At 37.7% G+C, this 24,229-nt stretch overlaps 2 protein-coding genes across 3 annotated transcripts; one reads left to right on the top strand and one right to left on the bottom strand.

The window, feature by feature from the left end:
- The first annotated feature begins 4,317 nt into the window (after positions 1 to 4,317).
- Positions 4,318 to 10,051, top strand: yif1b (Yip1 interacting factor homolog B (S. cerevisiae)). Of its 2 annotated transcripts, none has more exons than XM_074641895.1 (8): positions 4,318 to 4,509; positions 5,726 to 5,816; positions 6,143 to 6,272; positions 6,413 to 6,517; positions 6,816 to 6,952; positions 7,431 to 7,586; positions 7,775 to 7,868; positions 9,010 to 10,051. In XM_074641895.1, the coding sequence occupies exons 1-8, from the start codon at positions 4,464 to 4,466 to the stop codon at positions 9,163 to 9,165; spliced, it is 915 nt and encodes a 304-aa protein (XP_074497996.1). In that variant the 5' UTR covers positions 4,318 to 4,463; the 3' UTR covers positions 9,166 to 10,051. The 2 variants fall into 2 exon arrangements, with proteins under 2 accessions (XP_074497996.1, XP_074497997.1); XM_074641896.1 differs by having other exon boundaries at positions 4,319 to 4,500.
- A 718-nt stretch (positions 10,052 to 10,769) lies between these two features.
- On the bottom strand, positions 10,770 to 24,187 carry LOC141771519 (putative E3 ubiquitin-protein ligase HERC6). The gene is made up of 23 exons (XM_074641894.1): positions 23,920 to 24,187; positions 22,392 to 22,542; positions 22,207 to 22,283; positions 21,821 to 22,048; positions 21,038 to 21,129; positions 20,807 to 20,934; positions 20,427 to 20,581; positions 20,100 to 20,155; positions 19,910 to 20,001; positions 19,734 to 19,793; positions 19,516 to 19,612; positions 19,210 to 19,390; positions 17,550 to 17,701; positions 16,084 to 16,203; positions 15,864 to 15,962; positions 15,488 to 15,667; positions 14,194 to 14,334; positions 13,777 to 13,943; positions 13,526 to 13,592; positions 13,368 to 13,438; positions 12,566 to 12,749; positions 11,636 to 11,738; positions 10,770 to 11,487 (listed from the first exon to the last, which is right to left on the bottom strand). Exons 1-23 carry the CDS (start codon positions 24,137 to 24,139, stop codon positions 11,249 to 11,251), a joined length of 3,060 nt encoding a protein of 1,019 aa, XP_074497995.1. The 5' UTR covers positions 24,140 to 24,187; the 3' UTR covers positions 10,770 to 11,248.
- Positions 24,188 to 24,229: the final 42 nt, after the last annotated feature.

Genomic DNA, 24,229 nt, shown 5'->3' with positions numbered 1-24,229 from the left:
GTCACTGGAATGTGGCTGCTCCGGTTTCAGAGAAAGTTTCCATGTGGTAATCACCACGTATATCTTTTGTCATCTGTTATTGTCTGCTATGGTTGTTTGCTATCTTTCAGTCACAGTTCATATCAATTTCCAAGTTTGACATATGTTATCATGATGTTTGAGACATTTCCTCTGCCTCTTTGCATCATCTCACAGATGTCAAAAGTGGAAAAACAAGGGAACAAGATTGCTAATAATTAAAGATTAAAGAAAAGTGACTGATATTTCACAAAATGTTTTCAGTAGAACTGAAGCCATATCAGTGATACATCATGGAATAATGAAATCCTCCGTTTGTGTTTTCAAGGCTAGAACATACAGGATATCATGAAAACACAGTGGTAGGAGAAGTCTCTGATCATTTACTTCAGTAAAAGTAACAATACCACATTGAAAATGATCAATTACTAGGACAAGTCCTGCTTTCAATGTTATGTTTGAGGAGAAGTACATACTGTCATAACCCGGCTCCTAGACCATGACAACTGTGGGAATGGAAACAATGGATGGCAGTAAATTACATATATTTGTCGCAATAAATAAAACAATTAAAGCAAATGTGGGGTGTGTCGGTCAGTAACTTCTGTGATGTCAATGTGTGAGGAAATTGAGTGCAAGGTGTTGCAAAACAAAAAGGCAAAAGCATGCAGATGCCAGGAGTTGGGTTTTCCTACTATGGGAGAACTAGTCCCAGGTGCTCCAAATCTAATGTGCTGAACCGCTTCCACCGATACCTTCAAGGACACATAGGAAAACACAGTAACTCCTACACCTCACCTGCATATCAGGATATGCAGGGCCCACTTTAAACTTGTGATGAAGGTAACACAGTTTATAGTCTAAGTATGTAGTATATAAGTCTAATGCAGTGAGGGCCAAAGTGCAAATGTACTACAGAGTATTAGGACCACATTGAGGGAAAAAACATCTGAGATTTCCAGAATAAAGTCATAATATTATGAGGAAAAAAAGTCGTAATATTAGAAGAATACATTAATAACTTTACGAGAAAAAAGTTGTAATTTACAAGAATAAAGTCATACATTTATGAGAAAAAAAGAAAATAGCATGTAAAATTACTACTTTATATTACTATGACTTTATTCTCATAATATTACGACTTCCTTTTCTCGTAAACTTCTGACTTTAATTGCTGCAACTCAGCACTATATGGACTAAAAATGACCAGGTCATCAGCATACATACGATAATAATGTAATGGAGTTCAATTTTCCCTCTGAAATGCAGTGGAGTAGAAGTACAAAGTAGCACAAGTGCACTAGCCTACCTGAGTAAATTTACTTAGTTACACTGTGAAAAGGAAAGTGTCTGATAAATGTGAGGTTTACAGTGGTATAGAAAATGTTGAGCATGTGCTGATGAGATGTAAATAATTCAAGGTACAGTAGAATGAAGCAAATTCAAGATTGATAGAAATAGGATGTATCAAAGTTGTTGGAGATAAAGGACAAACAAGGTTAAAAACGCTTTATTTAACCTAGGACGCTTTCGATACAGTAGGTGGCATATTCACCTTTCACGCTGGTTTGTAACTCGTCTTTAAACTACAAGAATGCAATGTAGGGGATTGGATATCTCCTTCCTTTGGGTTCCTGCACACGTAGGGGTGGAAGGAAATGAGAAAGCAGATATATTTGGCCAAACAATCATTAACACGATACTTAATTGACATACAAATACCGTTAAGTAAAGCAGAGGTTAAAACTATCATTAAATACTACATGCACAAAACCTGGCAAGAATACTGGGACTTAAGTGACACAAGGAGACATCTGTACAGTATTCAGAAACATGTAGGGGCTGGTGGAATATGTAGGGGGAGCCTAAGGGAAGAGATGGTCATTACCCGTCTGAAAATAGGACATACAGGATTAAACCAAACACTCCGTAGAATAGGCAAGCACCCAACTGGACTATGCACGCACTGTAATAAACCGGGAACTGTCAAGCATGTTCTTATAGAGTGCAAAAAATATGACGAAGAAAGAAGGGAAGTGCTATCAGGAGTAAATGATGGAAATATTACAATGGGGAATCTGCTAGGAAAGACATCTAAGAAAGTACACAATCTTCAAGTTTCAAGTTTATTTATTTTGTCATATGCATTTAAAAATACAGTGTACAGTGAGATGCAATGAAATGCATTTTACCCTGGCTCTCTTTCAGCCCTTAAAATCTATAAATAGTACACTAGATAAATACTACAATAAATAAGACAATACCTGAGAATAAAATTATAAAACAACATAAAAACATCCATAAAACAATCCAAAGCTCTGCATTCATTTAGTGCTACTGTTTAGTAGTCTGACCGCCTGAGGGTAAAAACTGTCTCTGAGGCGAGAGGTCCGAGCTCTAATGCTCTGTAGGCGCTTCCCTGAAGGGAGATAAGAGTGTGGCAGCTGCCAATTCTCTGGTGTTTGCTGTTGTTTCCCTTTTCCCTGGTGTTTTTTTGGTTGAGTTGCTGAGTGATTAGAGGGTTATTCAGTTCACCTGTTGCGCAGGGTGTGGGGACTGGCTCTTAAATGATAGTTGAGAGCAGCTTGGTGCATTCCCCTCTTGGCCAATCAGGGTGTAACGACGCCCTTTCTGTAGGGCTTAAAAGAGGAGGGAAACTGCACACCCAGTGTCATTCTAATCTCTCCTTCACTCAATGCAACATGTGTTAGCAGCTTTACCAGAAACTCTGGTCTGTTTTGGGCCCTTTTGGGATTCTGTGATCTTTGTGTTTTGTTTGTTGAGAGTGTTGACTCCTAGTTGGGGAAACAAGTTAAGTGCCAACCAATTGGGTTACCTGCACTGGGATGTTTAGGTACTATTTGTGCAGCGATCTGGCTTGCCTTACAATAGCCTAACGCCTGCAGGCTGTATTTTTGTATCCTATTCATTTGTTGATTTTCAATGAAACCCTTTATACCCATTTCTTTTAGTGTATTTTATTTGGGAAAACTTTAAAGGAGGGTGAAGGGAAAACCACAAACCAATATTTCAGTTTCCTTAATTGTTTGTTGATATAGAGGCATTTGTTCATTAGCGAAGAGGCATTTGTTCATTATTATTATTAAGAAGGCATTTTATTTTATATTATTATGTGGATGGGAACTGTTTTTCAGTCTTCTGACTGACAACTAAAGTCTGGGGAACTCAGTACCGCCACAAGAGAAAAGAGTATATGCTGGATGACTTGTGTCCTGCATGATACAAAGTGCTTTCTTCTAATTAATTAATTAAGGGCAACAGGAATAATGGAGAGAATGTAATTATTATTATTATTATTTTATTTTATTTATTATTATTATTATTATTATTATTAATAATAATAATCATAATCATAATATTGATAATAATAAGTATTATTAATTTGTACTAATTTATTATTATTTTATTTCATTTATTTATTTATTTATGGTGAGAGGTCCGAGCTCTAATGCTCTGTAGGTGCTTCCCTGAAGGGAGATAAGAGAAAAGAGTATATGCTGGATGACTTGTGTCCTGCATGATACAAAGTGCTTTCTTCTAATGAATTACTTAAGGGCAACAGGAATAATGGAAAGAATTTAATTATTAGTAGTAGTAGTAGTATTTTATTTTAGTTATTATTATTATTTATATTATTATTATTATTATTATTATTATTATTAATAATAATAATAATAATAATAACAATAATATTAATAATAATAAGTATTATTATTATTAATATGTTTGATATATTTATTACTATTTTATTTATTTATTTATTTATTTTTCCTGCCACTCTACTGCTCCACACTCCAGTCCAGTAGGTGGCGATAATGCCCCTATAAGCTGGTTTGCCAACTGCCAATAAACACCAAAGAAGAAGCTATTATATATTATATATATATATATAAAAATAATAATAAAAAAAATATTAATGATAATAAGTTAAATAAATAAATAAATAAATAAATATAAGCCGGTTTGTCAACCGCCAATAAACACCGAGGAAGAAGAAAAAGAAACTACAAGAAGAAGAAGAAGAAAGCGTTTACTTCCGTGTCAAATTTATGATTGACACCTCTAAAATAATAATTATTATTATTATTATTATTTTATTTTAGTTATTATTATTATTATCATTATTAATACTTTTTATTTATGTATTATTATTATTATTTTTATTTTATTTATTTTTCCTGTCACTCTCCTGCTCCACACTCCAGTCCAGTAGGTGGCGTAATGCACCTATAAACACCAAAGAAGAAGAAGAAGAAACTACAAGACGAAGAAGAAGAAGAAGACGTTTACTTCCGGGTCAGATCTCTGTATGACACCTCAACGTCCCAGTAGCTGTACTAGCTTAGCCTGCTACCTAGCTACCTAGCTACCTGCATCTCAGTGGAGTCAGTCAACTGTCGACTACAGCGACCATCAGAGTCCAAATGGATTACCCTGCGACTCAAAGTGGCTTCAGACAGCGTAAGTTACGTACGTGAGTTTATGTTTCAACCCAGCCTTTAACCGGATCTACCGGCTGCATGTGAACATGTTGTTCCTGATAGCGGGTGATGCTAACAGCTAGCTAGATAACAACTCATAACAACACAACACATCAAACTGAAGTACTCCACCGTCTAGATACAGGAGTCTCTCAGCAGCATGCGGCTCTTCAGCTCCTCTCCAGAGGCTCCCCGTTCATTTACACACATGGAAGTGAATAACTGTTGTTTGTTTACATTTGTATTTATCATTGTTGTAGGTCTGTGGTAGGACAGAGCATTAGGGCCACATTGAGGAACAACATAAATCTGAGATTACTTCTCATAATGTTATAAAGTAGTAATTACGTGTTATTTTCTTTACCTTATGACTTTATTCTCTTAAATGTAAAGGTGTTTCTGTGTGTGTGTGGACCTAGCACACTGTAGGTGTTATGTCATATATCCATCAGACATTATTAAGATGACAGGGGAAAGGAAACTAAAAGTGTTTGTGTCTCTTTAGTGGTGATGTAATCTGCTCTTGTGATCAGTGTGTGTGATGAGGTCATTCCTGCCTCAGGGGATGGATTTAAAAGAGCTCTTTCTCCTGCACAGGGCATTCACACAGGGGTTGGGTGCACAGTGTTTTCATTTGTGCACAAAATCTGTTTAAATTGATGTGTATTTTGAGGGTATATGATGCTAAAGTCACTGTAGCAGTACATTTGAACTGTAACAGATAAGGGAAATAACCCTGATGACACGTTGTTCTGTATACTACAAGTGTTGCTGGAGTTTTCACCTCCTCAAGACTTTATATCCTTCTCCATGCACTTTAGAAATAGGTAAAGTTGTGCTGGAAAGTCTCTACTGTGCTTCTACAAATGAACTGTCTGCTACAGATGTTCACCACTTAGGATGCTCGCAGTGTAATGTAACATTCACAGGACAGCCAGCGTTAGTGGTTGACTGGTCTTAGCCTGAATGTCTATGAATTTGAATATCACGTAACAGAAAATTTGGGTGAGGGAAACAAGGTGTCTTCATACAACCGGATGCATACTGGTTTCTCAGATTTCCTGTAATTGTGGCTGTCTTGCATTTGCTTGCTTTTACTACACACTTTTTTGCATCCCCTAAAATTGTAAGTGATTTGAGAGGTTCAGATATACTCCTTTGTTTGACATTATCTCTTTCTCTCACCATCCTCTCTTTTCATCCAGAGCCCAATATGCGTCAAAGGTCTAGCACCGCCGATGGTCCAGAAGGCAGCCAGCTGTTTGAGGATACAAGTGGACCACAGACAGCGTACAGGTGGGTGCCAGGCTGGATATTAAGCTGTTGTGAATATACAGTATATTGCCTTATTGCATTTTGTATGTTAGTGTCCTATATTACATCAAGGGAAAATCAGGCTACGTTTGTCAGTCAGATCATGCCCTCAAAAATAAAATGTTGACTCTTTTTGGGGAAGAAAATAACACAATTATCCTAATTTACTTTGTCAATTCAGTTTTGCAGTCGTTTGTATCGTCTCCTCACAATAGATTTCACCATATATTTGCATTTTTTTTTTTTTTTTTTCTGACACATCCATCATGTTCTTTCAGTTGATATATTTTCTTGTGTCACGTTGGCAGTAACCAGCATGCCGGGCCTCAAGCAGCAGGACTTTCTGGCCAGTCCATCCTGTCAGACCCCATGTCTAACCTGGCCATGGCGTATGGCAGCTCACTGGCATCCCAGGGAAGAGAAATGGTGGACAAGAATGTAAGACTTGAGTCATTAATATTTTATATTACTGCTTACCAGAAAGGATGCAAAAGGGCTCCCTCTGGTGACGCATCAGGTCGGGGCAAAAGCAGGCTGAATAATACATGTGTGTATGTCTGTGTGCTCGCTTGTTTCAGCTGGACAGGTTCATCCCAATTTCCAAGCTGAAATATTACTTTGCCGTGGATACAGTGTACGTGGGGAAGAAGCTGGGCCTTCTAGTTTTCCCTTACATGCACGAGGTAAGTCTGCTTACACCTGCTTCATAGAAATTATTGTTATGTCTGCCGCTTTGCACCGGTACAGGTAATCATGTGAAAAATATGTTGATTTTTCTCTGTGGGCCTGTTTCCTTATACGCTCCAGGTTGAGACAAAATACCTCCTCCTAGTTCTACCTGTTGTTTAAGTTTCTTGAACAAGTATTCTACAGTATGTTTCAGGAATCTAATGCTATTATACTAATATAGATGCTTTCAGCCAAAAGTTTAGTCGTAAAGATTTAGCAAGTTGTAAGTGTGTGTGATCGTGTGTGTTGTAGAACTGGGAGGTGAGCTACCAGCAGGACACTCCTGTGGCGCCACGCTTCGACGTGAACGCTCCCGATCTCTACATTCCCGCCATGGGCTTCATCACGTACGTCCTGGTGGCTGGACTGGCCCTCGGCACACAGAACAGGTACAGATGATGCATGCGTCTATGTTTTTATCAACGACAACAACAACAACAACGCAGGTTTTGAAAAGACACGTTAATCTAATGCTTTTATGATCATTCCATTCTTTATCTAAGCAGGGATCATTAACAGCTAGGTAGATTTCTTAGTTGCTTTTTTATGTCTTCCTACATAAACACATGTTGTCAGTTTAATGTGAATTTTAGGTATTTTCAGGCATTGTCTTAATTTGTTGCTGATATCTTTCTAATGCACACCCTCAGGGCAACAACGGCAACCACAAAGCAATTAAAAACACTGCCTTCTGTCAGCTAAGAGCGCAGCAACATCTTACAGAGAAAACAAAATGTGGATGGATTAATTAGTGTTGCACTGATTCAACACATTACGACTAGAGTCTACTATAGTATAGTATAGTATAGTATAGTATAGTATAGTATATACATCTATAGAGACTGTATCATTTTGTGCACCCTTCAGGTTTTCTCCGGAGCTGCTGGGAGTTCAGGCCAGCTCAGCGTTTGTGTGGCTGATCATGGAAGTCCTGGCGGTCCTGCTGTCGCTCTACCTTGTGACTGTAAACACCGACCTAACGACCATAGACCTGCTGGCCTTCTCTGGCTACAAATATGTCGGGTATGCACAGCATCTTTCCTATGTTCACACTTTCATCACCAACTCGCCCTCTGCTGCCTCTTGTCACATGTGTATCTTTATTTTGCTGAGATGTTTATTCATTTCAAATGGCTAATTCAAATGATGCCAAGAACAAAACATCTCTGTGGATATTATACTTAACTGTGTGTGTCTCTCTGTTTCCTCAGGATGATCGTTGGGGTCGTAGCAGGCCTGTTGTTTGGGAGGCCAGCGTACTATCTCTCTCTACTGTGGTGCTGTGCTGCCATCTTTGTCTTTATGGTGAGTAGCAGCATCGATTATCTCTTGAGAGCTTAAATTATTAAATAATTGAGGGTGGATGTCTACTGCACAAACTCTTAATTATACGAGATGCCTTGGCACTGCATAGAATTATATACTCTATATTCTGGAAAGGATGTTTCCTTCTTGGACATTTTCCCTCAATCTCACCCTAAACCTCCCCTCACCAGAGCTCTCTGCAATACTTAAATCAGCTTTCTGCCCCCCTGTCTGAGCACACATCTCAACATTTTATGCAATTAAAAGCTTTCCTGTACCCCACACATAAATAACATACATAGATCTGATGTCAAGCTAACAAAAGACATGACTACACATATAAGGCATGCTGTAATTGCACACCCTCTCACATTCCTTCATGTTGCTATTTTTAGCTCCGTCCTTTATTTCTGTCTTAGAAAGTCTTAGTCGACTAAAGCGTGATTTATGCTTGCGGCACCCGCGAGTGTTGCGAGTGTCCGCACGGCCAAAGTGACGTCACACCATCAGACGGGCAGGTGTTCGCCCGTCCGTGCACATCTTAATTCACATTCACATTCACACATCCTTGCAGAAAGCATAACCGAAGCTCAAAACGATTCTGTCTATTAATCGATGAGTTGATTTAATCGACAGATCTGTAAAACTGAGTTTCTCTTCAAAGAATCACACAAAATTATCACTTAAAATCTTGTTTATCAGAGATGTGCTCATAAGTTTCTTGGAAATAAGTCATTCAGCATGAAAAAGCATAAAAAAACGACTAATCAACTAAAAGAAATCTTAGTTGACTAATCGACTAAGAGTGGGCAGTCCTGGCTATTTTACCCTACTTAAACACTCTTGACCTCCACCCCACCCTCTTCACACATACATATACACTCAATGTACCACTGTGACCGCACCACTAGATGCTGCCAAATCCTACACACTGTACCTTTAACTATGACCTCAATGCTAAAACACAGAACTTGATTAACCAAAATCTGAACCTGAAGACCTACACAAAGATAGATGTTATGGCAAGGCAGTTTTTTTTTTTTGACCGCATGTCACAAGTCATGTGGTAATCTCAGCAGACATAATAAGACGTTTGTTTAATGGTTTGATTAAATAATATCGTTAACGTGTCTCTCCTCAGATCCGCACCCTGCGTCTGAAGCTGTTATCTGAGGCGGCGGCGGAGGGGAGGCTGGTGAGAGGAGCCAGAAACCAGCTGAGGATGTACCTCACCATGTCTATAGCAGCAGCACAGCCCATCTTCATGTACTGGCTCACCTACCACCTCGTCAGATAAAACCCACTCACACACACACACACTCGTTGTGTAGAAGATGAACTTGAGTATCCGAATGCCATCGCACCCCCTTAAAAAACAAACACACACATCAAGGAAACTGGACTTGGATGAAACGCTCAACGGCCACAGTTGTCTGGAAAATATCCCCAGACATAAAGACAGAAGTACACGAGACTCAGTCCATGTATGCACGGAGCAGAACAACACATGCTACAAGACGATTCGGAGAGGATGTGAGGCATTACTACCTTCCCTCTCACAGCACAGCCCCGTGTCATTAGTATTGCCTTTTTTTCCGTCTTTTTTTTTTATGTGTAGCAACAGCAAGTGGCTTTAAGTTGTTTTTCTATATTTTGTAATTATTTTGTTAATTATATTTTATAGTAATATTTAAGTATGTGTTTGTGTATAGCAGAAGTATTGTTGCAGATGTTGCTCTGGTCTGATATTTCATGGGATTTATCTGAGCCGAATCTAAAGAAAGCACACTAACCTCAAAGAAACCGTCCGTTTCACAGTCTATGGTCCGACAAGAAAGAAGTCAGATTTCGGTTTAAAAGTGATCAACTGGCTCTGTTTCGATGTTTGACTGATGAGAAATACCTGTTCTATCCTCATTGGATCTGGAAACTAGGGTTATCTATAACTGGTGTGGGTTTAATACCACCTCCCTTTTATCTTTTTGTATGTGCTTTGATACATGTATATGAGCTTTGCTGCCTGACAACTCTTGAATAGAAATAATCAACCGTAAGCCACGACATGAGGGTGTAACCTCGCGATGAATTGTTGAGTTGACTTTGATATCCTTTTAAAAGAAACGAGTAAATTATTTACTGCTTTTCATATTGAAAGTCGGATGGAATAAAGAAAATGAAGAGATGAGGTGGTCCGTTCTGTGAAAATTGTTTAAGTCTCTTTGAGATACTTGAAATATTTAAATGTCAGAAATACTTTCTTGTGCTTTAATGTGCTTGTACATCATCATCTAATGTCACAGCTTGTTTTTATGTAGCCAGTGTTAACTTAAACCAAGGTAGGATTCACATTTACTTAAATTGATTCAGGAAATATTCAAAATTCAGGATTTTTGAAACTCATGATTGATGAATGCTTCAACGCTTATCTCGGTTAACTGAGTTGCCAATAAAACATTTTTATGTGCTCATTTAAATAAGATTCCTGAAATTGCAGCATCTCATTCTATATACATGTAGCAGGTAATTTACTTTTTGTTCAGGATTAATCATGAATGGATCCCTGACTGTCACAGTAGTCTGAAAGCATACAAACCTATCAAATCAAGCCATTGAAATGATATGACGAATGCTAAATAAAGTCTGACTGATGGAGCTGCTGAGGTGTGAGTTGTGTTTTATGTTCTCAATTATTTTTATATTATTATATTTTTATTCACAAACCGCTAAATTTGCATTTACAAATCCTTGAGCACTGCAAACAAAAATGTCACCTTTTTATCCTCGCTCTTTGGGTCTTTACATTTTTAAGCTAAATGTTCACACTTTTTAATTAATATAATATATAAAAAACATTATTAAAATTACTTAATTTTCAACATCATAATAAACTGCAAGCCAATATTGAAGAGAAATATATTTATTTAGTAGGTTATTAAGGTACAAGGTGCAAGAAAATAATACATTTCTAATTAACACACATTTTAGTATCGTTTTTCTTTTGTCACACAAACATAACATATCTTTTTAATCTTTCCTTCATATTTTTGTTTGACTTGCCAAAGCTGAATAATGTGCGGAAACACTCGTAACTCTTTGTAATAGTTAAATAACTCTAAATAGGCTGCTTCATCAATATAAGATGAACAGAAAGTTGTCAAAAAACATTATCAAACAAGACTTTAACATTTAACGTGGCAGTGGCATCAAAACAAATAAAAACAAACACTGTTTCTCTTAACTGCTAAATGACCAAACATGGGCTGCTTATCTACTTCTATTACCATGGATCTCAAGTTAGAACTTACTTTACAACATTAATAGAAGAAAAGATTGTAGCGACAGAAAAGCCCAAAACTAACGTTTACATAGAGGTCATTACTTCATTCTTCTTCAGTGTCTACTTCCTTCCAGAAGCCTCTGTTGTGGTTGATAGCCTTGAGGAGCCTGGTCTGCATGGTCCTCTCCACTGGGTATCTCTCGTAGATGGGCAGCAATAACAGACAATGGCAGGTGAGCGATTCTGGCAGATGGATCTCAGAGGCGTCGGGCAAGACGGCGACTCTCATCTTGATGCTCTCCATACCCAGGAAGGGTACGCGTTTGCAGCCTGTGAGGAACACTGACCACAAAAATAACAAATGAATTTAAGAAAACTTTAGAGATTACAAAGAAAACATCAAAATGTTTCTTTCAGCTGAAACTGATAGAGAGAGCACCGCTCCACCGTAAAGTCAAACTTGATAAATTATCAATCATATAATACTTACAAAGAAATTTTTTCTTTTCCTCCGCTGTCAGACCCTCAAACACCTCCCAGAAGGTCACGATGTTTGGATGCATTTCATGGTAGTCTCCTTCATAAACCGTGTTCTGTTTGGGAAAATACAGTTGTGGAAAGTAACTAAGTACATTCCTGTATTTAAGTATAATTACAATACTTGTAATTTACTTGATTTCCATTTTATGTCACTTTTTTTACGTCTACTACACTAAAATTCAGAGTCTACTTTTTACTCCTCTACATTTATCTGACAACTATAGTTACTAGTTACTTTTAAAATGAAGATTTTTCCAAAAAAGGGAATCCATCAGCAAACACTAAGTCATTCTTTTTTATTGTTTGGTCTAAGTTAAAGTGTGTGCTGATGCACTTTGTGTGCAGGAACTTTAAATCTCTTCTTGTTGGTGCGTTCGGGTGATCATGGGAAACTCTGAAACTACCAAAAAGCACTGACTTCATGAGCTATGCTGTCAGAAAATCTAATCTGTAAACAAACACATTTGAAATTTGTTGCTGTTGGTAGCTCAAGTCTGGGGTGACTTCGTCACAAGTACTCAAACACACACACACACACACACACACACACACACACACACAACTGTAGTAGCTATTTTCAAACAAAGTTTTAAAAATAGTTCACAACTCGCAGCATATCTTAACTCAAATTTCAAGTCTGACAATCTGAGAATGTGTCGGAAGTAACGTAACATACAGACATACTGTATGGGCTAATACATGAAATAACTAGTCATTTAATCTTGTTTGCCGTATTTTCATACTGTATTCTTGTTTAAAATTATATATCTTACGACATAAGTTAATATAAAATTCTGAATATCTGACTTCAAAACGAGGGAGTAAAGATTAATCTCCGTATCTACATTTCTGACTTAAAGACTCAAAAGTTTCAGCCGACCTTCTTGAACACCTCCCAGTCGTAGTTTTCTTGGCCCACGGTCACCGCCTGCAACTCCTCGGGTTGGAAGAACTCCACCACGTCGATGTCACACACCTTGAAGAAGCCTCTCTTGAACGCTTCAAACACTCCCTCCACTGATTTGTTGAAGGCATAGTTGACGAAGGCGTCTATGAACTCTTTTCTATTAAGAAAAAACAGAATTACTGCCTTGTGGTTGTATACCCCCGCCTACCAGTCAAGTTGCAGATAACATCCATGTCTGTCCAAAATGTCATCACTTCATCATTTTATCCTATTAGACATTTGTGTGAAATTGCCATAATTAACATGTGAATTCTTGAGTTATGGCCAAAAACGTGATTTGTGAGGTCACAGTGACCTTTGACCACCAAATTCTAATCAGTTCAACCTTGAGTCCAAGTGAATGGGATTTTGGGAAAATATCTAATTGTGATTATTTTGACTGATTTTGCAATATGATTTGCGATATTAGAGGGAATGATAATATTTCCATCATTATTCTCAGTTTTTATTGAAAAACATATTTAAATGATTATGGTGTGATTTTTTTTTTGGGGGGGTTCTGTACCAAACAAAGATATTTTTTTAAGTCTGTAGTATATGATGTTTAGGCCAGGACATTTAACTCGACAGTACGTACAGCGAAATGACAACAAATCTGAGAGGATATCAGAGACGGACTGACATAAATGTAATACGCTTGTGAGGCAGACTCTAAATCTGAGCTGCTGTGAGGGCTGTGCAGATTGTTACATACAGCTATTCTGTGCAAACATACTTGTTTGATGCTGTGACAGGTTTTCCAGTCTCTGTCGGATCAAGCTCAACTTCCTCACCACCCCAGGACACCTGTAATGAATGGTAATAACAGCTTGATTGGAATATTGCAGCAACATGTGTATGAAAATAACACCGTCTGTGATGTAGTAAACCCACAGTGAAAGTAGTCTCCAGGCTGTTGACTACATCAGGAGTGTAGTCCTCCAACATGCACCGCCAAGACCTGAAGACACAGTGAATACACAAAAAGATCAGTTTAACACAACTAGGACCAGCAGAACGTGTTTCAAATCAAAACTACCAAACAGACTATATATATATATATATATATATATTTCTGCAGTTATGCACAAAGTGCAGCCATATCACTGTCAATAAAACAACAATACAACAAAAATAAATCTTACTCTCCCATGACGGGTTCGAACTCCTTCATGTCGTCCATCGAGGGTTTGACTCTGAGCAGCTTCTTGAAGAGAACCAGTGGGAAGGGCATGTAGACAATGTTGTGGTTGTAGAGAGCCAGGCCACACAGAACGCCAAACAGGAAGTAGGTCTTCTCCTCCACTTTTGGCTGTTTGGTTGATGACCAATGATCACAGGATGATGAGGTCAAATGTACAGTTTAACGGGGCATCAAATATCAGATAGAAGCAGAATTGTACATTGACCATTATTTCTTCACTCGTATTTTACATTCAGAAATGTTTTGGAAGTATTGTGCAACCACAAATAGGGCAATTCAATCAAGTCGAGGGATTTGTTTAGTGCTTACAAAAAGGATTAGTATATGTATGGTTTTCTCTGTAATGATGTGGTCTTACCCTGGGAGGGAACCAGGCCAGAGTCTGGCTCTCGTTGTACAAGAACATTTCAGACTCGGGGGCCATCAGCTCATCAAACACGTGCAAGAAGAAGTCCCTTTTGTTGACAAGCATCACCTTCCTGTTGTCTACAAATTGCACCTAGGAAGGATAGAATAATGTCTTTTTAATATGTGTCCTTGAGCATATACTGTATATACATATATCCATGCACAACTTCCCTGACATCCGTTTTGCACTTGTAATAAATGGTTTTGTGGGACTTTCAAATGTATAATTACTAACTCTGACAGCTTCACACAATCCACTAGTTGCTACAATCGACGGCCAAATTTTGAACTTTAGTCAATAAAATTGTACATTTATTTAATTCTCATTACAATAAAATAAACTTTTCTAATGGGTATTGGCATGTTTCCAGACAGTCATGTAAATTTTATCTTAAATTTTTACTGTAATTGACATTTTGCTCAAGATGAACTCAATCGATTTTACACATAATGGAAAATATGCTATTGAAGGGATAGTTTGGTGTTTTGAAGTGGGGTTGTATGAGACACTTATCCATAGTAGGTGTATTACCTACAGTAGACAGCGGTCGGTACGCACCCAGCTTGGAGAAACAGAAAGGAGCGATCCGTTTAAGTGTACATTATATTTAGAATATTTTCTGACGGAGAACTGAACTGAAAGTTAAACGTATTTATACTGTTTTTGTCATCTGAGCCTGCTGGCGTTAGAGAGAGCAGAGATAAGTTTCACTTTCAGTTCATTACCCAGTCAGAAATGGTAGTCTGACGGCAACATAAAGTGATGAAAATATTCTAAATAAAGTGTACATTTCAACGGATATTTTTTTTTTTTTTTAGGTGAGCTTTTCTTTTAGGTGGCTAAAATATGTTTTGCTGCCAGCCCCGTCCACAGCAGTACATTGCTTTGCTACCGTGCTGGTACTCCTGTCTGTTTCTCCAAGCTGGGGGCGTGCCGACCGTCATCTACTGTAGGTAATACACCGACTATGGATAAGTACCTCATACGACCCCACATCAAAAACACCCGAACTATCCCTTTAAGTTGCAATGTGGGCAGCGTAGGACTAAATCTTCTAATATCTCGGCCTCTGCTGCTACAATTTTTACCATTTTTCGTCTCTTGTGAGTCCCACAACTTTACAAAAGTGCAAAACTACGCCGATGGAGGACCCCTTTAATGACTCTGACATGAAGTAACATAAACACAAAAGCGAAAATGTTTTGCTTCAGAACACTAAAGCTTTGGTTTATGTCGTTTTTACCAAAAGCTCCCTTTTGAAAGCGCAGTGGTCGGCTGCAGCGAGCTGTCTGAAGGTGTCCTCGACCAGGTGAGTTCGTCTCAGAGTTAGCTGGAGGACCGGGGCCGGGGCAGAGTCCAAGGGATGTCCCAACATCTCCTCAGGACACATCAAAGCCATTCTATGAATGATATGCTGCGCCCCCTGTAATTACAAAACCCTTCTTTATAAAGAAATATCGCAGATGGAAAGTTTAATAAAATTACACAGTACAAGATATATATATTCTTTAAAATGAATGCTCAATTTAAAAAACAACTGCGGTCACATTATGCAGTATCATTAATGTAGAGCTTCAGTAAAATGTTTACAGATTATCATTTTATAATACATACTGTACCTTCACTATGGCTGCATGGATGTTAAAGACCGCCACCTTGCATTCCAGTCTGAACAGGAATGGGTAGCGGCAGAAAATGACAGGTGTGTTGTCTTCATCCTTTAAGAAAATGATCAATGATTTACCAATAAATCATTTCAGCAATAAGTATTAAGTATTCAGGACAAAAGGACAGATTGTTCCCCTGAAACATCGTGTATACTGTAATGTATGTTTTTACCTCCACTCTAGAAGATTGCAGCCAAAGAGCGACGTCCATGTCTAGCAGCACACTACTAGCGATTTCTTCGATGTAAAAGGTGCTCAGTGGGACTTTGTAGGTTTTTCCAGCTTTGTTAGCCTGTGAAAAAATATATATACACACACATGAGAAAAAAACACTACATAGCAAAAATATTTTCATTTGATAATGTATAAAAAAAAAACGCCAAGCTATCATTGGACAATGTGGGTCAGACAGTTTGAAGACATCATCTTTACCTCTAGTAACTTGTGATGGGACTTCATTTAAAAAAATATCAAATAATCAGCAATGACACTAGTTTTAGCCTCGGTGTTAATTCTGATTACACAAAAGAACAAATGTTTTGCAAAACCCCTTAAGAAAATGACTATACCAACTTTAGAAAATGGCTGTCAAAACTCGCCAAAAATGACGTTTGAATATTCGGTAACACTTCATTTTACAGGTGCTCAAATTTCTTGGTAATTAGGTGATAATTAGCAAGTAAACTATTTGAAATTTCTTTGGAATTACTGCCAAATTACCCCAATATCTACCTCAACATTTATCGAAAATAACTTTACTATAAACATTATTTAATAATTATATTCCGCTATTTCCCAATAGCTGGTAATTTATTTAATACATTTCCAGGAAAAGAATACAAAGTTAATTGATATGCTTTATTTCCATGTCCGCTTATAAATAGATAATAATTACCAAACAACTTCTTTGACATTTCTAAAATAAACTCCCTGAATCATTACATTAGCTACCAGGTTACATTTGTGTAGACAATAAGTCACACAATGGTGAGATTTGTGCCTGATCAGAGGTGTCTCTGTCTGTCTAGTTTTGGTTTTCCACCTCCGATGAAGAGCAGCGCACAGCTGCTTCTCAAGGATAAGGGCACTATTTTAACAATTATATGCTATTTTAGCATATAATTATTAAATAATGTTTACAATAATGTAATTTTCGATACATTTTGAGGTAAATATTGGGGTAATTTGGCAGTAATTCCAAAGAAATTTCAAATAAGTTACTTGCTAATTATCACCTAATTACCAAGAAATTTGCAGACCTGTAAAATGAAGTGTTACCAAATATTCGTTCTAAAAAAACACATAGATTCAAACTATTTGAATATCTAGCGTCCATCCTCCGACAGCCGGATGTTGTTGAATTATTCATCGTTAAGCTTGACCTAACATTATATTTCATTTTCAATTAATGAAAGTGACATTGTGTGACTCACGTCATGCGGTGCATTCAGCGCGTGCGAGGCAGAGTAATGCTGTTTTTTTCACAATCAAATGTTAATTTCCATATTCGAATATCTGTTTTTACTATTCAAATATATATTAGAATTTAGAATATTCATTGAAAGCCCTAAAAACTAGGCTATAATAGATCTGACACTAAACTCACTGATGACTGGAATAAAAACACAAAGCACTGACTTTGTAGAGCAGCTTGAGGACTTCCATCAGGTATCTGACTACTGGGTTGTGAGTTGTCAAGAGGTCATTTCGTAGCATGAAGGCCACGGCTTTTTTGAACACCAAGATGTGCTTCAGTAGTATGGAGGGTGGCACGGAAGACCACTGGCGTCCTGCAGAACAAAAAACATTATAGGACTTAGATGGTACGGTGGCACTGAGAGCTGCAAATTAAGAAAAAAATGTAGCCAAATTCACAATATCTGTGCAGCGTTTAGACAAAACACCACAAATAGAGAAAACAACCAAATACAGAAATGTGCCACAAGTAGCAGCACACAACGAAAACTGCTTCCAGGGGGACACTAAAAAGGGATGCACACGGCTGGGATACATTCGTTGTTGCCATGTTTGTTTGGCTTATGAAATTATTGATCTGATAAAGTTATTTATCTGACAAAATACATACAATTAATTGTCAAACAATTTATGTTAGCTGGCTATAACGAACGTAAAACGTTATTTGAGAACCCGTAATAGGGGGCAAGCAAGTTAAACTACCGGTAGGTTTTGCAGACATGACTAACAAAATGAATCACTTTGCTTAATTTGTTTATCAGTTAACAATTAAGTAACTGCTGCCCCTTTCTTTCATTACAGAAAGGGTCGGTAGAATTATTATTCATGAGGTCAAACTGCAACTTATTTTGACTTGTTTTAAACCATTAACTGAACGATTTGTAATTTATTTTCGTCCTTGAACGTTACCTGGTGACAATTCTGAAAATAACTACAGCCAGCTACCATAAAGATTGCGTGTTTCACAATTAATCATAATAATAATTCTAATAATTTCATTTGTATAGCACTTTTAAAGCTACAAAGCAGAAACCTATGTAAGCCCTCCATATGACATACAAACAAAATTAAAGCTTCATAAAAATGAAGCACATATATCAAGCAGCACTGAACCCATACATACACAGAAATAGTTCATATAGGTAAGTAAGATGTGGATAAGAATAATAAACTCCTATAAAAAAAAGATGAAAATATTAGAAATGTGTATTTTGTCAAATTATTTGAATTGTGGGTCTAATAATAAACAAAAGGCTCACGCTAGGTTAACAGCAGATATCTGCAATAATATGAATCATGCAGATCACTATGTTAAAATATACCATGAGAACATAACTACATTTTAGCTCATATTCCAACACCACTGACTTCAATAACTTAAGCCAAAAACCATGGGAACAACAAGTGTCCCAGCCATGTGCATCACTTTTTAGTGTCCCCCTGGACTGTTGTAGTGTGTGCTGCTTGCAGCACGTTTCTGAATTTGCATGTTTTCTTAATTTGCCACCATGTGCACAGTATATATCAAATTAATATCTCACATTTTCTCACGTTACCTACTGATGACTGTATATAGTTCTATATTGTACATTTTAAAATCTGGTTGGAATAGGTTCTGTGAAAAAAATTTAGCACTTTGAGGGAAATATAAACTTTTGATTGAAGTGAAAAGTTATATATTTTTATTCTGCAAGGCCATATTCAATATTTAATGTCTAATTTTGTGATATTTGTCAATACTGTACAGTAAGCTCGAGGATCATTGCATCTCCCCAAACCTGTGGCAAAAAGACGAAAAATAAAGTTTGCTCTAGTTGTTTACTTAGTGTTTCCAGAGTCTTCTCCTTCAGATCAGCAATAATGATCGCCAGCGGCATCACCCTGCTCATGACATTAGAATCCTCTTGGAGAAGAGGACACGTCAGCAGAATCAGGAAGATCTCTGGAGATTTCAGGGCAGTTCTTGAAGCGAAAAGCCAATCAATCAGGTGGTTGATGTTAACCTGCACGGAAAAGAGATCTATGATGACAATGTTGTTGTTGGTGGGGGGCTAGTTTTCTCAGTCAGTCAATTTATGAGCAAATGATCTCAGTGATGCATGGAAATAATTAAATGTATGTTCTTTACTGATTGTTTGATCCATGGTACTGCCAGCAGCTGGTCGAAAGCTCTGCTAGCTGCCTCAAGGTCCACAGTTAAGGCGTCTGCTTCTGGTGGAGGCCCACTGATATCAAAAACAAAGCATTAAAACAAAGTACCAGAATGGCATCCAGATTATCTTTTAATTCTGAAATTTACTCTTTACTATTATAATTTAAACAGTAAACAGTAATAAAAGGACTCACTCGGCCTTCGTGAAACTTGCAACAAGACTTGAACTTGTCAGAAACATCGAAGTTATTTCTCTGTTGAATAAACAAAGAGGGAGCCTTACAAACACAGTAGTTAAAGCTTATGAGACTGATATTTCATATGTGCAGCTGCATAATTACAACCATAAAGTAACTATGAAAAAAAGGACCTCTTTGCCTCTGTGTTGCCGTGTCTCATTGACAGCCATTCAAGCAGTTTGGTCTCATCAAGACGCCCAGTTATCCGTCCTCGGTCCAAACTCTTTAGAGACAGACATTAGATTTAACTAAATTAAATCTGGGTATCTTCCTGTGAAAATCTGTCAGAACAATGAGTCTTTAAATATGTGAACACATTACCTGTGTAGGTGAAGTGTAAGTGAAGTTTGTATTCCACCCAGCTGATATTTTCAGGTCTGCATAAACAAATAAAAACACATTTTGTGTTGTCATTTTAAATCTGCTAGTCTTACACCACTAAAACTGATAATTTAAAGGTAGTTCCTTTACAAATCAATATAATTAAATATTGATTTAACTGAATATTTTACTGCCAACATTTCTGAGGAACTGTCCAAGAATAAAGACCATCTTTAACTCAAAGCGTCATCCAATAGTCTTTGGCAGCCATATTACTGCCTGATATACATCTCCTATTAAAATAACACACTGTCCACAGATACACACCACTGGGTATGGCTTCTGCACTGTCAGTGGTCCACGGAAGTTGTACCAGAGTGGGAGTCGGACTGTCCTCTGACCGTCCAGTCCCAATTTGACCTTTGGCCCCATGGCCAAAAGCCCACAGCTGGCCGGAGGAGCCCAAAACCAGAGTGTGACGTCTGAGAGACAAGAAACAATTGTGAATTTAATGAGAAACTTATGATGTAAATGAATTTCATAAAGTACTTCAAGTTAGATATTCTCAAAGTTATTGTAAGCATGATTTTATGATGCCAAAACTAAGTAAGTCTTCCTTTAAGTTATTGTGAGGAACCTTTAACTGGTTATGAAACAGTCTCAACACATTTTCAGTGTTTCACATAAGCACCCTCCTAGTTTTTTACCTGCCACATGAAATCTGAGAGGCGGGTCCGTCCAGGCCGTCGAGCAGTCTGGGTCTCACTTCATTAGCAGAGGAGTTGTGACCGAGCTGACCGTGGCTTCCCTCTCCAAAAGTGAAAACCTCGCCATCCTAGAAATCACAGCATCACATAAGATCATGAGAAGCAACGTCTTTGACTGTAATTATCTTTACTATGTGATCTATAATGATTGTGGTGAAGTCAGTGTATTACCTGTGTTAACACAGCAGTGTGTGCCTCTCCACAGCTTATGAAGGAGACACCCAGAGGTTTGAGGGCAGGCACCATACAGATGTTGAACCTGCCTATTAGTGATGATAAGAAATGGAAAAAAAGATGCTTACATTACATATAACAGGTTTTGATAAATTAGATGGAATAATACAGTATATAATCAGGTGGTTGGTGTGAAGTTAATAGCACCAGTTAGTACCTCTGACATGAGAGGGTGGAGCTAAGTACAACCGAACACTGAATAAGACATTTTTAGGCAACCAAAATGTTACAATTAACTTTCATGGGTTAAAGTTGCAAGACGAAAACACGGACAACTCCCAGACCGGACCGCGCCGTGGTAACGACCTGTCAATCACAAGGTAGCCACGCCCTAAAGCATACCCTGCTTTATGGTCTATTTTACTCTAAATGGGACCATCATTTACTAAATGAACATCATGCTGTATTGGATAAGACTTGAAACTAGCGATTGAGACCATAAACTCATGTTTACAATGTTTACTGAGGTAATAAATCAAGTGAGAAGTAGGGTCATTTTCTCATAGACTTCTATACAATCAGACTTCTTTTTGCAACCTGAGGAGTCGCCCCCTGCTGGCTATTAGAAAGAATACAAGTTTAAGGCACTTCTGCATTGGCTTCACTTTTCAGACCCGGAGGTTGCCCACTGATAAAGACCAATGAACTTGAATATATGGAAAATCTGCTGCTTGGTAAGCGTGAGCAAGTGAGTTTGTGACTCAGTTAAAGTATTTGTACCCTTCTCATCCACCCTGTTGAGCCCCAGCTGGCCAGATTTATTGGCTCCACAGCAGTACACCAGGCCTGGGAGCGTGAGGAACAGAGAGTGGGTCGCTCCGGCTGAAATCTGGGTCACCGCTACGCCGTTCAGAGCGCACACCAGGTCGGGTACATACCGCAGCGACACCTCCTTCCCCTGGCCCAGCTGACCATGACTGTTCAAACCCCACGAGAAGACAACGCCGCCTGTAAAGCAGAAAAAAATGGAGATAAAATAACTATTTAAACACACTAAATTGTATTTGGCACAGTGATATAGTGATTACTACATTACACGTGACTTAACATTTCATTGCACTGTTACGTATAAACACACAAAGATGTCATCAGTGTGTTTGTCTTACCTTTAGTCAGTGCCAGCGAGTGGGTGTTCCCACAAGCAACTTGAATAACTGGTATTTGCAGTGGTATCGGCACTTGACTGCATGTACAAGAGACAATAACACGTTAAAAAAAATTAAAACAAAACCTGTGCTGACTTTCAGTGATGAGTATGCATGTTGATATATTCCATAGACTGAGATCTTACCTTAGTCTGCTGGACAGAAGGTTTGGTAAAATGCCTCGCTGTCCGTCCTCTCCTGCCCCCCAGGAGAACACCTGTCCAGATGCACAAACAGCCAGGCAGTGGTCCTGACCACAAGCTATGGACACCACATCACCCAGACCCTCCACACGAGCTTATACAGGACAACAGACAGAGAATTATAAACAGAAACTGGGATGTAAAGTGTGACAAACAATACATATCTAAACATAATAAACATAATCCAATTCTATACTAATCAGTCTAAACTGTACTTTTTTATTTACTTAAGTATTTTAATTTTGTGCTACTTTATACTTCCATTCCATTGAATTTATAGTTTCTAATTACTTTTCCCATGAAGACTTCACATTTAAAAATAAGATAATCTTAATATGATGCATTGTTAAAGATAGATGATAGATGTACTTTATTGATCCCAAATTGGGAAATTCTTGTGTTACAGCAGCAAGTTATCCAGACAATGCACAGGAACAGATATAAAATATACAATAAAAATACATATCAACACTAGAGATAATATCTATAGTACACACAATATAAAGAATATAATAAGAATACACTATAAATATACCAGACTACTACTACTAGCTCAGAAAATATAAAATATGAACAAAGAATAACAATAACGTATTACATACAATAGCAAAGTGTGCAAGTTACACTTTAAAATAAAATTAAATGAGGTAGTAAAGTAGTGCATAGTAGTTTATACATTAAACTATCTAGTAATTAAAGGAGTTAATTAGTTCCACCTTAACCTGCTACAACAAACATTTTGTACATGTGGATGCATCAATAATAAAAAAATATAATATAGTATAGTATATAATAGAATGTAATATGTATTTTATTATATAATAATAAAATACTACTTTTGATAGTTTAATCATCATTATCAATAATCATCATACTGTCTGTCATCTTGCAGGAGTGTATTGTGATATTTTGACTTTCACTTTAGTATCTAAATACTTCTACCAGCACTATTATAACTACATATCCAAACTTTGAATGCATCACTATCCTGAATGACAAACTTTCCAACCTGCACTTGAACTCAACACGTAATAATAAACGCTGAGTTAACTTTCGTTGCCTTCACTGATCAGAAGGAAACGAAAGTGAAACGTAGATCAACTAATTGGCCTGCGTAATATGTGCAGTGCACTGACTGTCTGACTGATTTACACCTTAAGATAGATGCGATAAACTCATTAGTCTATCAGTAAACACTTCATAAAGTCCCTCCTTAAATGAAATTGTCTTCGCAGACATTAGTGAAGAAGAACCAAAGAAAACCAGATAATAAAACATTTCTAAAGATACATAAAAACATGTTTTTAATTTTAGACTAATTTAGAATTTAGAATTTAGAGTTTAGAATCTTAGATTAGTTACAAAGCTATTATAATAATAAATTCAACTTATATAGCGCTTTTAAAGAACTCATAAAGACGCTTATAGCACTATATTGTCTTCTTATGTCGACTATTTTTCTACTGCCTACCTGGTGTCTTCCCATCTTTGCGTTTCTTTCGTCCAAGTTGTCCCAGTGCGTTGTGTCCACATGATAGGACTCCTCCATCCTTGGTGAGGAATAAAGTGTGCTGGTCTCCGCAGCAGATGTTGGTTATAGCCCCGGGGACAGTCCAGGAAGCCGGACTGAGGGCTTTCTCTGGACAGAACTGTCCACTGGAGCTGTCTCCCCAACAGTACAGTTGCACCATGTCTCCACCTGGACGCAGCAGCTGATGTGTTTACTGAGTCTGGAGGAGCGTCAATTTATCCCAGCTGATGTTGCCTTCAAGTGCTGTCGG

The sequence above is a fragment of the Sebastes fasciatus genome, chromosome 7 (assembly GCF_043250625.1).
Source record: "Sebastes fasciatus isolate fSebFas1 chromosome 7, fSebFas1.pri, whole genome shotgun sequence".
Classification (NCBI taxonomy): domain Eukaryota; kingdom Metazoa; phylum Chordata; class Actinopteri; order Perciformes; family Sebastidae; genus Sebastes; species Sebastes fasciatus.
The sequence above is the reverse complement of the archived record's forward strand: the minus strand, read 5'-3'. Positions and strand labels throughout refer to the sequence as shown.